Source organism: Phyllobates terribilis, unplaced genomic scaffold (assembly GCF_046119375.1).
Source record: "Phyllobates terribilis strain yellow unplaced genomic scaffold, ASM4611937v1 Scaffold_1__5_contigs__length_1240528914, whole genome shotgun sequence".
Taxonomy (NCBI): Eukaryota; Metazoa; Chordata; class Amphibia; order Anura; family Dendrobatidae; genus Phyllobates; species Phyllobates terribilis.
Window position 1 is genome coordinate 388,442,287 of NW_027362761.1, and position 18,577 is coordinate 388,460,863.

An 18,577-nucleotide genomic window follows, 5' to 3' on the forward strand; every position below is an offset into this window, starting at 1 on the left:
ATAGAAGCAAGGGAAAATGGGATGGAAAAAGTGAAGGGAAGGAGTTGGGAAATGTCCAATGTCTGTCACCGCCTAATTCCTTGTCCATTTTACAGCCTTTCCTGACAATAGCTAATTGTCTCATTCACTATTATCCTGGATAGTTTCTCTTCAAGTTAAATGAATTGTAAGTAACTTCCACAAAAAAATCCTATTTTCATTTTTGCTGCCAAATAAAAGTCTATTCATTTCTAGTAAGACCTAGTAATATCTGGTATAGGTTTATTGAACAGCTCCTGTTCTAAGAGGCTCCTGGGGTTAATACATATGGATGTATGACAATCATTTTCCTAATTCATGGTAAGAGATTGGCATGTGATGTTGAGCCTCTTATGCAATCATAAGACCTTATGTGCTGACACACCACGAGAAACTCATGTGAGCACAAATCAATAAGAAGACAGATTACCATAACTGTTGTAAGGCTTTTATTACTAGACTGATCAGTTACAGTATTTATGACAATTGCATCCTCGGTATCAAGTACAATAAGACTTCAAAAAACTCATTTGACATATGAAAACAATACAAAAAAATCCTATTTTCTGCCTATTCACCAGTTTGGAATTCAAGATATGTTGGTTTTATCTATCTAAAATGCACACAATTGACTTAGCAATCTGTTTTAAGTGGTCAATGATGTTATATATTATCAGACAAGTGTATTAATAGTAGATTGTTAGCATTTACTTAACTATAAGTAATACCGCCAACATACTAGGAGGTGCAGGAGAACAAGGAGATGAGCGCCCAATCTGGTGCCAACCGGAACTTGCACTGTGTTGAAATGTAACGACGTCACTCATTCTCATTGCTAAGCCATGACGGCCTGCTGCTTAGCAAACCACAAAAATGGCAAATTATTCATTAAGTTGTTTAAAGGACATTGTTCTAAGAGATTGATCCTGCCTCTAAAATACTACAACCCCTGGCAAAAATTATGGAATCACTGGGCTTGGAGGATGTTCATTCAGTTGTTTAATGTTGTTGAAAAATAGCAGATTACAGACATGGCACAAAACTAAAGTCATTTCAAATGGCAACTTTAGGGCTTTAAGAAACACTAAAAGAAATCAAGATTAAAAATGTGGTACTCAGTAAGGGTAATTTTTTTCAGACCAAGCAGAGGGAAAAAATTATGGAATCACTCAATTCTGAGGAAAAAAATATGGAATCACCCTGTAAATTTTCATTTAAAAAACTAACACCTGCATCAAATTAGATCTGCTTGTTAGTCAGCATCTAAAAAGGAGTGATCACACCTTGGAGATCTGTTGCACCAAGTGGACTGACATGAATCATGGCTCCAACACGAGAGATGTCAATTGAAACAAAGGAGAGGATTATCAAACTCTTAAAAGAAGGTAAATCATCACGCACTGTTGCAAAAGATGTTAGTTGTTCACAGTCAGCTATGTCTAAAATCTGGACCAAATACAAACAACATGGGAAGGTTGTTAAAGGCAAACATACTGGTAGACCAAGGAAGACATCAAAGCGTCAAGACCGGAAACTTAAAGCAATATGTCTTCAAAACAGGAAATGCACAACAAAACAATGAGGAACGAATGGGATGAAACTGTAATCAATGTCTGTGACCAAACTGTAAGAAACCGCCTAAAGGAAATGGGATTTACATACAGAAAAGCTAAACATAAGCCATCATTAACACCTAATCAGAAAAAAACAAGGTTACAATGGGCTAAGGAAAAGCAATCGTGGACTGTGGATGACTGGATGAAAGTCATATTCAGTGATGAATCGCGAATCTGCATTGGGCAAGGTGATGATGCTGGAACTTTTGTTTGGTGCCGTTCCAATGAGATTTATAAAGATGACTGCATGAAGAGAACATGCAAATTTCCACAGTCATTGATGATATGGGGCTGCATGTCAGGTAAAGGCACTGGGGAGATGGCTGTCATTGTATCTTCAATAAATACCCAAGTTTACATTGATATTTTGGACAGTTTTCTTACCACATCAATTGAAAGGATGTTTGGGGATGATGACGTCATTTTTCAAGATGATAATGCATCCTGCCATAGAGCAAAAAGGGTGAAAACATTCCTTGAAAGAAGACACATAAGGTCAATGTCATGGCCTTCAATCCAATTGAAAATCTTTGATGAAAGTTGAAGAAAATGGTCCATGACAAGGCTCCAACCTGCAAAGAAGATCTGGCAACAGCAATCAGTGAAAGTTGGAGCTAGATTGATGAAGAGTACTGTTTGTCACTCTTTAAGTCCATGCCTCAGAGACTGCAAGCTGTTAGTAAAGCCAGAGGTGGTGCAACAAAATACTAGTGATGTATTGGAGTGTTCTTTTTTGTGTTTGTTTTTCATGATTCCATAATTTTTTCCTCAGAATTGAGTGATTCCATAATTTTTTCCCTCTGCTTGGTCTGAAAAAAATTATCCTTACTGAGTACCTCATTTTTAATCTTGATTTCTTTTAGTGTTTCTTAAAGCCCTAAAGTTGCCATTTGAAATGACTTTAGTTTTGTGCCATGTCTGTGATCTGCTTTTTTTCAACAACATTAAACAACTGAATGAACATCCTCCGAGCCCGGTGATTCCATAATTTTTGCCAGGGGTTGTAATAATCAATACTTTATTTAGAATGGTCATGAAAACAGAGGATAAAACCTGTAATCTAAGGGTGAGTGGTCTCTGTGAAATCCATATTTTCAAGGCAAATTATTTCACAATACTGTTGTGTAATATAGTAGCAAACATGTCATTTAACCTTTTTTATTGCTATCAGTTATTTAAAGGGGTTGTCCACTACTCAGACAACCTCTTCTGAATCCATATATTCCCCACCTGCCAGGAAAATAATAACACCTATACTAACCTCCGGTGTCAGTGACTTTCCAATGGTGTTGGCACTGGCTCTCCCAATCCCTTCGACTAATCAGTGCTGGTTTCACTCTACCCTCCTTCGGTCAAATCAAGACATCAGGAGGAAGGAAGAGAGCAGCAATCAATTACATTTGTATGAGGGCTATAGGAGAGGAGTATGAAGGAAGCACTGATTGGCTGGAGTGATCGTGTGAACAGTGCCGGGAAGAGAGGTGAGTATTCTTGTTATTATTTTACTGGGGGGAAATATAGGTATTCTGAAGGGGTTGTCCAAGTAAGGGAGAACCCTTTAAGTCTTTGCTTAGATCTCCATGTTGAGCCATTCCACTGTTATTTCTTTCAAAATCTAAGGAAAAATTGACACATGGGTGTTACCATTATCTTTCTTATTGTAGCATGTCTCAACATACTCTGCCCATTGTCCAAAGAGCGCTTACAGTTTTAGACTGTGTACAAACATGAAAAAGTGAATAGTGTATGACAATACAGTTCTAGGAAGAACAATATATGAATGTTACAATGCAGAATTCTAAGAAATGATCCTCCAGAATTTATATTTTATGGAAAATAATTAAAGAGGACCTATCACCTTCTGGAAAACTTAATGAAGTAAAAGGAGACCAAAATATAAAACCATTCTCAAATACTGTATATATAATTTATGAAATAAACAAGTTAGTTGAAGTCGGCTCTCTGCTGTCTCACTATTTTAACAGCTGTGTGAGACTTTCTGCTTTTGAGCAGGAATACCATTGAGTGTTGGAAGACTGGGAGTGGGCAGCATGGAAATACAGAGCAGATCTGTGTGGTTATCTTTCTTCATGTTGGATGTTATTATGTACACACGGATATAAAATAGATTCCTACATATAATGGAAAAAGGAAGAGAATGAGGCTAGAAACAACTAAGGTAAATTCTGTGGCAGCTCATCTCGTGTATACTATATCTAGTTAGAGACTCAGATTAACTCTTTACAATTCTTTCTTTTGCAGATAAACTCTTAACAAGCAGCTACTGTAAGTCATCTTCTTGCAGGTTAAAGGTGTTGTCCAGTCCAAATTGATAAGTCTCTGTCAAGTCTCAGAGTCAAATTAATAAGTCTCTGTGACTGCAGACTTATGAATCCCCCCAGTGCACGCACTGTGCACTGTGAGGATTTGCCGGTTTCTGGGTGGGGACAGGCAGGTACGTATGCGTTCTGCAAACTCACGGCCAAAACCCGACTAGTGGGCGCGGCCTCGCTCAATTAAATAGTGACAGCTCACCCTTTATTGCCAATCTTAATGTCATTTTTTTATATACCTTTTTGAGAAGACAGCGTGACCCTAGATCTGCAATAGAATTTTTTTACATTTAAAATCTTAAATGCAGTTCACATCTGAGATGATGGTGCACTTCATTAGGGGATGGAGGGAGCAAATCAATAATTTAAATACACTTACACTGTGTGCAGAATTATTAGGCAAGTTGTATTTTAGAGGATTATTTTTATTATTGATCAACAGCTATGTTCTCAATCAACCGAAAAGACTCATAAGTATCCAAGCTTAATATTTTTGGAAGTTGGAGTGTTTTTTTTTTAGATTTGGCTATCTTAGGAGGATATCTGTTTGTGCAGGCAACTATTACTGTGCAGAATTATTAGGCAACTTAATAAAAACCAAATATAATCCCATTTCACTTGTTTATTTTCACCAGGTAAACCAATATCAGTGCACAAAATTTAGAAATAAACATTTCTGACATGCAAAAACAAAAACCAAAAGAATTAGTGATCAATATAGCCACCTTTCTTTATGATGACACTCAACAGCCTTCCATCCATAGATTCTGTCAGCTGCTTGATCTGTTTTCGATTAACATTGCGTGCAGCAGCCACCACAGCCTCCCAGACACTGTTCCGAGAGGTGTACTGTTTTCCCTCCCTGTAGATCTCACATTTTATGATGGACCACAGGTTCTCTATGGGGTTCAGATCAGGTGAACAAGGGGGCCATGTCATTATTTTTTCTTATTTTAGACCTTTACTGGCCAGCCATGCTGTGGAGTAGTTGGATGCATGTGATGGAGCATTGTCCTGCATGAAAATCATGTTTTTCTTGAACGATACCGACTTCTTCCTGTACCACTGCTTTAAGAAGTTGTCTTCCAGAAACTGGCAGTAGGTCTGGGAGTTGAGCTTCGCTCCATCCTCAACCAGAAAAGGTCCCACAAGTTCATCTTTGATGATACCAGCCCATACCAGTATCCTACCTCCACCTTGCTGGCGTCTGAGTCGGAGTGGAGCTCTCTGCCCTTTACTGATCCAGCCTCTGGCCCATCCTTCTGGCCCATCAAGAGTCACTCTCATTTCATCAGTCCATAAAAGCTTTGAAAAATCAGTCTTAAGATATTTCTTGACCCATTCTTGACATTTTATCTTATGTTCCTTGTTCAAAGGTGGTCGTTTTTCAGCCTTCCTTACTTTGGCCATGTCCCTGAGTATCGCACACCTTGTGCTTTTTGATACTCCAGTAACGTTGCAGCTCTGAAATATGGCAAAACTGGTGGCAAATGGCATCTTGGCAGCTTCACGCTTGATTTTCCTCAATTCATGGGCAGTTATTTTGCGCCTTTTTTGGCCAACACGCTTCTTGCGACCTTGTTGGCTATTTGCCATGAAACACTTGATTGTTCGGTGATCACGCTTCAAAAGCTTGAAAATTTCAAGACTGCTGCATCCCTCTGCAAGACATCTCACAATTTTGGACTTTTCAGAGCCCGTCAAATCTCTCTTCTGACCCATTTTGCCAAAGGAAAGGAAGTTGCCTAATATTTAAGCACACCTTATATAGGGTGTTGATGTCATTAGTCAACACCCCTCCTCATTACAGAGATGCACATCACCAGATTTACTTAATTGGTAGTTGGCTCTCAAGCCTATGCAGCTTGGAGTAGGACAACATGTATAAAAAGTATCATGTGATCAAAATACACATTTGCCTAATAATTCTACACGCGGTGTAGTTTTATGGTAGCTGCATATACATTATATTATTGTTGCAATGCGCTGAAAATGTTTCTTTAGTCTGTGACAACTGGAATGTTTCTTTAATCTCTCGGAACCTTTTTCAGCCAGCAATAAACTATGGGGCATATCTTGCCTTTAGCAGGTTCAGCTAGGCAAATGCACTGGAGACCATTTAAAATCTGTGACAAGTTATTCTCAACCCTCATATAAACAGTGGCTTGCAAAACCCCCCTTGGCATTTTTCATGTTTTGCCACTTCACAACCGGGAATTTCAGTTTTTTTTTGAGGGCTTGCATCAGTTCATGTAAAGAACATGCCAACAACTGTGAACATTTGGTTTTCATTTTTGTTAAGCAAACAACAAATAGGACAAAATAACTAAAAACTTCACTGTGCATAACTATTCAACCCCTAAAGTCAGTACTTTGTAGAGCCTCCTTTTACGGCAATTACAGCTGCAAGTCACTTTGGATAAGTCTCTATGAGCTTTCCATATCTTGCCGCTGGGATTTTCGCCCATTCCTCAAGGCAAAACTGCTCGATCTCCTTCACGTTAGATGGTTTCCTCTGGTGAACAGCAATCATCAAATTTGACCACAGATTTTAAATTGGATTAAGGTCTGGGCTTTGACTAGGCCACTCCAAAAAATTTACACGTTTCCCCTTGAGTATTTCCAACACTTGAGTGTTGCTTTAGCAGTATGCTTTGAGTGATTGTCTGGTTGGAAAGTGAACCCCTGTCTCAGTCTCAACTCACGGACAGACTGAAACAGGTTTTGCTCAAGAATATCCCTGTGTTTCGCACCATCCATCTTCCCCTCGACTAAAACCATTTTCCCTGTCCCTGCTGTCGAAAAACATTGGCACAGCATGATGCTGCCACAAGCATGTTTCACTGTGGTGATAATGCCTTACAATTTTTGTGTGTAAGTAAAGGCTTTTTTCTACCGACTCTTCCATAAAGGCCACCTCTATGGAGCGTACGGCTTATTGTGGTCTAATGGACAGATACTCCAGTCTCTGCTTGGGAACTCTGCATCTCCTTCAGGGCTACCTTTGGTTTCTGTGCTGCCTCTCTGATTAATGCCCTTCTTGTCCGGGCTGAGAGTTTTGGTGGGCGGCCCTCTCTTGGCAGGTTTGTTGGCAGGTTTCACTAAGCATGTATCACGGGTGTGTCAGAAGTGACAGATCGTCGCCTTGAAGTTGGTTGCAGGAGATCTCTACGTTTGGCATTACAGACACCTTAGAGGCGGTCTCTAGGACACAGCGGCTACCTTCCTCTGGCTAATTAACACTCTGGCCTGGGTGTATAAATACCTGCTGTGTTCCAGAGGGAGGTGTTGGCGATATTCATTACTCCTTGTGAAGGCTTGAGCAAGAGCAGTACTTCTTCCTCTTTGGTGTTAAGGACATGTGTATAGTTGTCTGGAGTTGTCTAAAGCTAAGCATATACAGACTGATATTCTATCAGCCAGGAGGTCTCCACTTTCCCCTTTCCCTAGAGTCTGGGCTTCCTTTCCCTCTTCCCTTTGTGTTGCACTAAGTCTTTCCCACACCTTGCGTGACAGCATGTGACTTGTGAAGGTAATTACTTGCAGCAGAAATTTTTAGGAGCTTCATTGCAAAAGGGGTGAATACATATGCACCTGCCAATTTTTAGTTATTTGATCCCATAAATTTAATTCATGCCTATATTTTTCTCACTTCACTAACTTAGACTATTTAGTGCAGATGCATCACACACAAATTGGATTACAAAAATATTTAAACACAGGTTGTAATGTAACAAAATAACTAAAAAGCCAAGCCACTGTAATTTATAGTACCAGTCTCTTCATGGGGACAGAAGGGTATTTGTGCCCCCGGACCTCAAGTACAGCTTAAATGTCTGTGTCCCCTGTGCTTACTGTATATGGTACAACCAGAATAAGAAAAATGTGTTTCATACTCATGTACAGGATAACGACTATTACTTTTCCGCTGTTAAGCATAGCAGAAGTTTGTCAAGCTTCGAAGCCTATAGACCCTTCTGAATATTTAAAAAAAATGTAAGACTGTCCACTGATGGTTATCATTCCTCCCATTCCTACAGATTTATAAGAAATGAAAAACATTGTAATAATATATAGACAAGTACAGTGTTGTGTATAGTATTGTCCATATTATTCAGTATTATAACATTACACATGAAATGATGGCATAAGTGTGTTAAGTAGGTCACTGTTTTGGAGGATGTAGTAGTGCAATTGAATAGTTATGAAGAATTTTTTGTTATTATATATGTACAATTATCACATAGGGACACTATACCTACCCCGTATTTTATCAGTAACCATTAATGAGGCAGAGGTGTCGGGTAAACATCTGAAGCAGGTTAAAACATCACAGTTTTCAATATTTCCACCAGAGGAAATGTTATTTCTGTACGGCACGGATATTTGAAGGAAATTTATAGTTTTAACAGACCACCTGTGATTTTATCAAAAATGTCTTTGGTCATTGGCACATAAGATTTTTGAGAATCGTCTAAGAAGTATAGTGGATCTGAAATGATGGACGGATCAAATCCTTGTTCCACAAGACGAAATTTCTGTTGTTTGAATGTCCCAGTGACTTCCATGTTTTCCTGCAAAATATTAAAAACATAAAACACTTAGTCTACTGAATGACTGGTGTCAGAAATGTATTTTTTTTGTATTGGTAATACTGGTAAATGAGTGTGCCTTTAGGAAGAGCAAGAATTCAGGTGCCCCATGGCCTGCTGAGGCCATCTGCCTGATGAAATGTGTACAAGCCCTGGACTCAATCCATGCTCACTCCATACTGAAAATTTAGGCTAAAAGGTTTCCAATAATCTTCTCACTTTAAGGCCACTTTCACATGTTCAGTATTTGGTCAGTGTGAAGGGAAATATATAATCAATTAGGGAAATCATAACAGTAGTAAAGTAACATTTAGTTGACAAAACGGTGAAAATGGATATACAAGTATTGTAAGCACAAGGGGGCTTTTGCTTGAGGCAGCTGTTAATCCTGGCACTTTAGCTCCTGGATTCTGAGCTGACATGTTAGTGTTTGCCCTGATAGGAAGAAAGGCCCTAGTATGACCACCAAGCCGCCGGGGCCCACACCTTCTGTCTTATTTGTGGCTGGCTCTGATGTGAGGAATAATGGGAACTGTCAGTGTGGGCAGTAAACTTACCATTGGCCTCAGAGACACTGGAGAAGAAGTAACCCTGGTGCATCCAGAACTGGTGAACCCTGCGGATATAATTCCAGGACACACAAAGTCTGTAACCGGAGTTGGGGGGGATAAGGCCTGCAATGGGTGTATCTGGACTGGGGAGCAGGAAAAGAACTGAGGGAAGTGGGTGTATCAGACACTATCCCTACCAAGGTGTTTCTAGGAATGTACCTGGGCCGAATGGTATGCCACTATGTCCCGGCCTTGCAAATGAATGTCACAGAGAAGGTAGAAGCCAGTGACCCACCTGAGAGCCTGTGTGATGCAGGAAAGCACACCAATGTGCAAGAATGTACTTACACATGTTCTTAAAATTGTTGGTACCCCTCGTTTAATGAAAGAAAAACCCACAGTGGTCACAGAAATAACTTGAATCTGACAAAAGTAATAATAAATTAAAAATCTATGAAAATGAATAAATGAAAGTCAGACATTGCTTTTCAACCCTGCTTCCACAGAATTTTTTTTTTTAATTAAACTCATGAAATAGGCCTGGAAAGAAATGATGGTACTCTTCTTAACTTAATATTTTGTTGAACAACCTTTTGAGGCAATCACTGCAATCAAATGATTCCTGTAACTGTCAATGAGACTTCTGCACGTGTTTGAAGGTTGCCTTTTCCACACGGCATGTTTCAGCTCTTTCCAAATTAAGGACTGTTGGGAGGTTGACCCCAAAACTCCATGAGGCTCCGTGATGGAATATGTTGGAATATGTACTGATACTCCAGGAGAGAATTCAGAAACTTAGCGACCTGGCTCATGAAAATGTGACCCATGCCCAAATCAACCAGAAGGTCTGGTATGACCATAATGCCAGACTGAGGGCCTATGACGAGGGACAGAAGGTTTGGTTGTTTGTTCCTATGTTGCAGAATAAATTGCAGGCTGCATGGGAGGGACCGTTCACTGTAAAGTCATGGCCAAAAGTATTGAGAATGAGACAAATAGTAATTTTTCCAAAGTTTACTGCTTCATTTTTTGTAATGGCAATTTGCATATACTCCTGAATGTCAAAGATTGATCAGCTTAACAGCAATTACTGTACTTGCAAAGTCAATATTTGCCCAGAAAATGAACTTTAACCCCCAAAACACATTTTAACATCATTGCAGTCCTGCCTTAAAAGGAGCAGCTAACATCATTTTAGTGATTGATCCATTAACTCAGGTGTGGGTGTTGATGAGGACAGGGCTGGCGATCAATCAGTCATGATTAAGTAAGAATGACATCACTGGACACTTTAAAAGGAGGCTGGTTCTTGGTATCATTGTTTCTCTTCAGTTAACCATGGTTATCTCTAAAGAAACATGTGCAGCCATCATTGCAATGCCCAAATATGGCCTAACAGGGAAGAGTATCGCAGCTACAAAGATTGCACCTCAGTCAACAATCTATCGCATCATCAAGAACTTCAAGGAGAAGCATGTCAAAAAGGCTCCAGGGCACCCAAGAAAGACCAGCAAGCACCAGGACCGTATCTTAAAACTGTTTCAGCTGCGGGATCGGACTACCAGCAGTGCCGAGCTTGCTCAGGAATGGCAGCAGGCTGATGTGAGTGCTTCTGCACGCACTGTGAGGCGGAGACTCTTTGAGCAAGGGCTGGTTCCAAGGAGGGCAGCAAAGAAGCCACTTCTCTCCAGAAAAAACATCAGGGACCGACTGATATTCTGCAAAACGTACAGGGAGTGGACTGCTGAGGACTGGGGCAAAGTCATTTTCTCTGATGAATCCCCTTTTCGATTGTTTGGGACATCTGGAAAACAGCTTATTCGGAGAAGAAGAGGTGAGCGCTACCACCAGTCTTGTCTCATGCCAACTGTAAAGCATCCTGAAACCATTCATGTGTGGGGTTGCTTCTCAGCCAAGGGAATCGGCTCACTCACAGTCTTGCCTAAAAACACAGCCATGAATAAAGAATGGTACCAGAATGTCCTCCAAGAGCAACTTCTCCCAACCGTCCAAGAGCAGTTTGGCGCCCAAAAATGCCTTTTCCAGCATGATGGAGCACCTTGCCATAAAGCAAAGGTGATAACAAAATGGCTTATGGAACAAAACATAGAGATTTTGGGTCCATGGCCTGGAAACTCCCCAGATCTTAATCCCATTGAGAACTTGTGGTCAATCATCAAGAGACGGGTGGACAAACAAAAACCAACAAATTCTGGCAAAATGCAAGCATTGATTATGCAAGAATGGACTGCTATCAGTCAGGATTTGGTCCAAAAGTTGATTGAGAGCATGCCAGGGAGAATTACAGAGGTCTTGAAGAAGAAGGGGCAACACTGCAAATATTGACTTGCTGCATTAACTCATTCTAACTGTCAATATAACCTATTGGTACTCATAATATGATTGCAATTATATTTCTGTATGTGATATAAACATCAGACAAACACTAATAAAAACCAGAGGCCAGCAGATCATGTGAAAATATAATTTTGGTGTCATTCTCAAAACTTTTGGCCATGACTGTATATAAGCATTTAAATTATGTTAACTATGTTGTGACCCTGGATGAACATACACAGCATCGGAAGATTTTTCATGTGAATATGTTAAAAGCTCATTATGACAGGGACGCTTGAGTCTTACCTGTCTGCAGCATGCCTAAGGAGGGGGAGGGTGACCTATTGCTAGACTTGGGAGCTGGGACTCAGTGTTTGTAGTCACTGGAGTCAGCAAAGATTAACCCTGACCTATCCCACAGTCAGAAGTCAGAGCTACTTGGGGTGCTCAGGGAATTCATAGAAGTCTTCACAAGGAAACCTGGGAGGACTCATTTAGCAAGTCACCATGTAGGCACTGGTACTTATTCCCCTGTGAGGCAATCGGCATACCAGATATCAGCCGAGGTGAAAGCAAACATGAAGGGACAGATAGAGGAGATGCTGGGCCTTGTAATACAAAAATCCCAGAGTGCCTGGGCTTCACCTGTAGTTCTGGTCCTGAAAAAAGACTGTACCACCCGGTTTTGTGTAAATTACCGGAAATTAAATTTACTTACAACATTTGATGTCTACCCAATGCCGAGGATAGAGGAGCTGTTAGAACATGCATGTTAGTGCATCTTACTTGACCATTATGGACTTAGGTAGAGGATATTGGCAGATACCCATGGCAAAATAGAGGTCTATCTTTATAACACCATTTGGTCTGTTTGAGTTTCTGGTGATGTCATTTGGTATGAAATATGTCCTTGCCACCTTCCAGTGGTTGGTCAGTCAGCTACTGGGGGGATTTGATGGTTTTGCAGTTGCTTATCTTGATGATATAGCCATTTTTAGTAATTCCTGGGAGGAACACATTGTGCATCTGTCTCAGGTGCTACAGAGACTTAACATAGCAGGGAAGTGTCAGATAGCCATGCTGGACGTACAATACCTTGGACACCGTGTGTGTGGGGGGGTACTAAAACCCAAACAAGGGAAGATAGAAGCCATCATGGCCTGGCCTACCTCACAAACCAAGAGGCAGGTAATGTCTTTCCTGGGTACGGCCGGCTATTATAGGAAGTTTGTGCCAAAGTACAGTGCTCAGGATAAGCCATTAATGGACCTGACAAAGAAGAAGCTTCCCGAAATGATTTCCTGTATTTCTTAATGTGAGGAATCCTTTGGTGCTCTAAAATCCGCATTGGCTAGTTCACCCATTCTTTAGGCCCCAAATTTCACTCTCCGACTTGTGATGCAGACTGATGCCAGCACTTATGGGCTAGGTGCGGTTCTCAGCCAGGTGAACCAATGAGGTGAAGAGCACCCAATTTTTTATCTAAGCAAGAAACTCCTGCCCAGAGAGTTTACTTATGCCACAATTGAAAAGGAGAGTTTAGCAATTGTGTGGGATCTGCAGAAACTGCAGCCAGAATTCTATGGGCGCAACTTCACAGTGATCACAGATCATAACCCACTTGGTTGGCTCAACAGGTTAGTGGGGGATAATGGGAAATTGCTCAGATGGAGCCTGATTTTGAAGCAATATGATTTTACAATTCAACATAAGAAAGGAATTGATCATGGCAATGGCGATGATTTATCTCGCCAAGGGGGCTGGGACTGGATACGTGCTAGGGAGCTGACAAGTAAGACAAACTCCCATGCACATTTAAAAGGGGAGAGGGGTGAAGGAAAATATATAATCAATAAGGGAAATCATAACAGCAGTAGTTACATTTAGTTGACAAAAGGGTGAAACTTGATATACCAGTATTGTATGTGACGCGCCCCCTGGGCTGTGGGGTACTCCGTGGCCGGGCCGGTCGGTGCTGGGGGATGTCACAGTGGCGGTGACCCGGTCTGTGACCCAGGGCGGTCAATAAAAGGGGGGTTTTAAAGAAAAGGGGATTATAGTTTTTATAGTTTAATGTTCGTGACGCCACCTGTGGTATGCGGCTAAAGGGAGCCGCCACTGCGGAGCAGGTCCTCTGGAGCTGTTGTTAATGCAGCAGAGTTGGTTTAGCTCTCCACAGGTAGAGCTTAGCTCCAGGGCAGTGTAGATGTTGTATGAGGTAGATGTTGCTGTGCAGTATGGTGCAGGGGGATGATGGCGCAGCAATATTTCACAGAGACAGTGGGGTGCAGTCTTCAGGGTTTACTCACAGTTGTTAAGTTCCTCAGGTTACACTTTTTCGGGTTATAACCGCCCACGTTGTCCTGTGTTCACCAAGGAAGGGGTTCAGCAATCCCTCAGATAATTCAGGAGCACATGACGGGACCCCCTTCTGTGTGCCTTTCTCAGTTGTCTTCCTGCGCTGGCTCTCACCCTGCGCCTCACAATCAGTGTCCCGAGCCGGTAGCCTCGGATCTTGTCGGGTGACCTGCAGTCCCCTGGAGCCTCTGTGGCCACCTTTTCGGCGATGTAATTGTGGCTGTGGCAACTGCACCCTAAAAGTACAGAAGCCTCCGGTTTCTAGCTGAACGTTGCAATTCTCACTAGTTAGAGGCCGGTCCCCTCCACGGCTTGATCCCTCCACGTCCTGGTAGATTCGGGCGTACGGGTGGCCTCCAGCACTTCCGGTACCCCTAGGATCCCCTCTTTCCTTCTGGAGCCTTCCTTCCTGCTCCTCTCCTCTCTTCAGTCAGTCTCACCTCCTGGGCCTCTCACTAGGCCCGCTCCGTCTGAGCAGAGCTCCTGCTCCCACTCACTGTCCTCTTCTGACTGGAACCCTTCTAGATGGTTCCATCCCTTTTCATACACCTGCTGAAGTGCTCCCCTAAACTTCTTCCTCCACCCACACCCACTACATGGTTCCCCCTCTCTTGGTTCCCCCCACTCCAGCCAGGGACAGCGCTCAGCAGAGGAGCAGCGCATCTTGCCCCTCCTGTTGGTCTGGAGTAGTGTAGTGTTGGATGCAAGTGTTTGGGTCCCGAGCAGTACTCCATCCTTACCTGAGAGTGGGATACCACACCTCTGGGTGAGATGCAGTACCTCTGTGGCGACTGAACCCGCAGGGGCGCCACATAAGCACAAAGGGTAGCACAAAGCACACCTTTTGCTAGAGGTATGCATTAATCCTGGCACCATAGCTCCTTGATTCTGAGCTTAGATGGGGGTTAGCAAATGGTCAGTATTAGGCAGAATATTTCCTATTGTCTGTATAGGAAGACACAGGTATTTGAAATTCAACAACTTGGCCCATTGGCCATTTACAGACAGCATTGTTTAAATAGACCAATCCAGGTCATCCTGGAAATATGAGTCTGTGGTCAAGACTATAAAAAGCTCGTTGACACAAAGACACATGTTGACACAAGTGGGGACAACTTAAAGGCTGATGTGCTCCATGGTTCAATCACCTTCCCTCAGGAAAACAGGATAACTGTAGACGGAAATGTTTAGGTATCTGTTACTTCTCCCTTTTTATTCTATAACTGTTTTGCATATTTGTATGTCATTTTATTTTACCTTTTTATATATTTATTGTAAGCACTGTATATTTTTATATTAAAGATTAAAATCATTAATAAGTTCATCCTTGTTCGCTCTAAAAGAACCTATAGCCTTTAAGAGAGTGTGTAACCTTTTTTATTGTCTGACAGTAACATAGATATCGGGGACTCATCACCCTGTGTGTTTGATGAGTGGTGGCAGCGAAAGAAATCGGGGTGTGCTGGATGTGTCTCGGGGTGCGATTTATGCTCAGTTTATAGCCTAAAACAGAGGTTGAGAGCTAGATTGAGTGAAGGGAGATAAATTAACTCATGCAGGTGCACTCCACGTCACGGGCAGAGAAGTGTGTATGTGACAGTCAATATTTTACATCAGTATATATAAGCCAAAACCAGGAGTGGGTGAAAAATGTAGAAGTGGTGACGTGTTTCTATTCTACTTTTCCTCTGATTGTTCCTCTCCTGGTTTTGGCTTACAAATACTGATGTAAAATACTGACCAAATACTGAAAGTGTGAAGGTGAACTTAGGTCACTAAGATGGACAATTCTTCATGTGGATCAGCAGAATGATGTGTAATATCTTTCTTTTCCTTACATACAGTAGGATGATTCCACCAATGATAGTCTATTTTGCCCACGATTTCTATGACCCCATCATATGCTACAAGAGTGTGATTTTGACATAGGTTTACCTTTGATGTCCTTGAGGTAAAAAGAATGGGCACAATAAGATGAAGAAAAGATATTAAAACTGACACTGAAAAGGGTACACCCACACAGATTGGATATGCCTCAGATGTTCTTTCCAGATTTTCTAGAAGGAAATTCTGCTTATAGTACCAGTGATGAGGATGGCATTACACAAAGTCAAATCCACACACTGCAGAGAATATTGGCAGTGTAATTTGACTGTCTCTGCAAATATGACATTTGCAAAATATCTATTTATTCTGCAGATTTTTAACAGGGATTCCACACTTTGCAATGCATTAAGTAAAATCTGTCGTGAATAAGTGGATTTTATCAACGCTGATTAGTTGCAGTTTTTCAGCAGCAGAAAAGTTGACAGTGGATACGTATTTCCCATCTGGATGTTCCCATAAAGAGTACCTATCATCAGTCTGGGGCTACCTTTCATATTAAATGAAATAGTGGGCATCTACACATTGGTGATTTTCCTAAATATCACCCTATTAAAAAAAGTAGCCAGAAGTAACTCCAATGCCATCCGAAACGGCCTGACTATTGATAGAACGCAGATCGGGATCCCTTATCTCTCCTCGCCCCACTCGCCATTAAAGAGCAAGATTATTAAGGATTTCGCTCTGCACTCATCCAGCGCTGCCACGTACTTTAATAAACTGATTAATTATCATGGCAAGAACAAATGGAATTATTTCAGATGACTTTGGCCATGCTAAGATAGATAATTGAAGGTTTTTGGATGGATCTCATGACACTTGACTTATTCCATTAACATATAATAGGGTCCTTCAAAGTTCAAAAATGGTCCTGATATTTTTGAAAAGTATAGCATTGCAAACATTTAATCTTTGCCATCTAAGCTATCATGACAACAACAATTGTACCACTTAGGCAAATAATAATAAAATAAAGTATCAGGGTTTTTTTTTAAAAAAAGGGGGTTATCCACTATTTCCTAAATAGTATATTCCTCCTTGTAAAATATAAATACTCTATACTCACCTCCCGTATCAGTGCTGTACCAGCAATATTATCATTGGGTCTCCCGATGCTTGCGTGACATTGTTATGTCACCTGAGCCCTGTAGCCAATAAGTGACCGCCATTGGGCTGCTGTGTTGTCACTTCCTTTGGACGAACCTCGGACATGATTGGCTGCATGGCTCACGTGGCACAACAATATCATGCGAGGATCAGGAGACCTAGTATCGACATAACTGGAACAAAGCAGGTACAGAAGGTGAGTATAGGGTATTTTTATTTTACACTGGGAAATATAGTATTCAAGAAGGGGTTGTCTTAGTAGTGGACAACCCTTTTAAGTACATTTTTAAAGGCAAAAGTACCTGTAGTCTTAAGAATCTTGGAAATGCATATCCAGGTAGATAGTTCACAATATGCTCATAGACGCTTTTTAACTGTAATGACATGCCAGGCTTCAGAATAATTGATGCCATTCCAACTTTTCCTTCATGACCTTAAAAAAACAATAAAAATTAAAGCATGAAACTCGGAAAGTACTTGTAGTTTAATTTATGCATAGTAAAAATTATATATGGTGCTTACATAGTCACTGTCATTTCAGCACACTTTTCAGAAATCAATACCAAATACAAATACAATTAAGATATTTGCTATTGATTTGATCAAACTAAGACTGACTGCCAAGTCACTGAGGCATCAGATTACAGATGCCTATAGAAGTCTATGGAAAGGGGGAGTGAAAGATAGAAGCAGACAGACACACACAGGTGCTGCTTTCTAGTACGTGTTTTATCTCATCCTAGACCTGATTTCACAGCTACACTGTTGAGTACTGCAGTATAATATTAGCCATGCTGCAGCTGCTAAATATGTGATACATAGAGAGAGGAGAACAGGAATCCCTCAAATCTCTGTGTGTATGGGAGACATCAAAGCGGCTAATCTCCACCCACTAGCTTAGAGACAATTGAAAAGTAGAGATAGAGCCTGCAGAAGGGTAACAAACTAGTAACAAATGCAGGATTCTACTTATATATTAAACAGAGATAGTTTTATTTCTTATGTGCTGTTACGCACATGCCCCGGTTTGTTTGATTTTCTGGTGATCCACGTCAGGCTTTGCAAGTAGCCCGGTGTGATCCATGTGTTGTATTTCCAAAGCATATATAAAGGCTCCAGAGGATCCATCCCACATCTCTACATAGCTTATACATACACATTAAAACTTATTCTGAATAGTAATCTGAAATTACAGGTATGATTTATGAAAAGAATAATAAAACAACACTTACAAAATTGGTGGGGGCCTGACACTCAACAGCGGCAAACAGCTGATTGGTGAGGTGCCAAGATGGACAACACATCTCCTGCTGTTCTTGGGCACTGCAGCTCAGCTCCAATTGAAGTAAATGAGAGCTAAGCTGCAGTACCTGAGAATGGCCACTACACAGTGTATGGAGCTGAGACTGTTCCAGCTCTGTACACTGTGAACATTTGGTTGTCTCACAAGCTGCAAATAGCCAACCGGGGTCAGACACCAGTCGCCAAACTACTAGTCTGTTATTGATGACCTATCCTAAATCCTGGAAAACCCCTTTACCATCCATACCTTCCCCCCACATGCCCTTTTATTACATATATTTGGCCAATCCTGCCTTTTGCCCTCATTCTTTAGAATTGCTAAGACAGACATATAGATAATGTAGACACATTGCCCTTTGTGCCAAAAATCTGTACATGCATTGCAAATCAGCTCTTTCTATTTGGGGGGTGGAAGCCATTGTGGCACAATCAGAAAATATTTATTGTTCTCTCTTTATGCAGCACAGAAAATCCTGGTG

The 18,577-nt window shown here is 41.2% G+C and overlaps 1 protein-coding gene across 1 annotated transcript in view; it reads right to left on the reverse strand.

Annotated features, from left to right (window-relative positions):
- Window positions 1–7,203: 7,203 nt before the first annotated feature.
- Window positions 7,204–18,577, reverse strand: part of SLC27A6 (solute carrier family 27 member 6) — a 106,379-nt gene continuing 95,005 nt past the window's right edge. The window contains exons 10-11 of the mRNA XM_073676552.1: window positions 17,099–17,229; window positions 7,204–8,541 (exon numbers count right to left, since the gene is read on the reverse strand). Coding sequence (XP_073532653.1) covers window positions 8,365–8,541; window positions 17,099–17,229 — 308 coding nt within the window. The 3' untranslated portion in view covers window positions 7,204–8,364. The remainder of the gene's footprint in view (window positions 8,542–17,098; window positions 17,230–18,577) is intronic.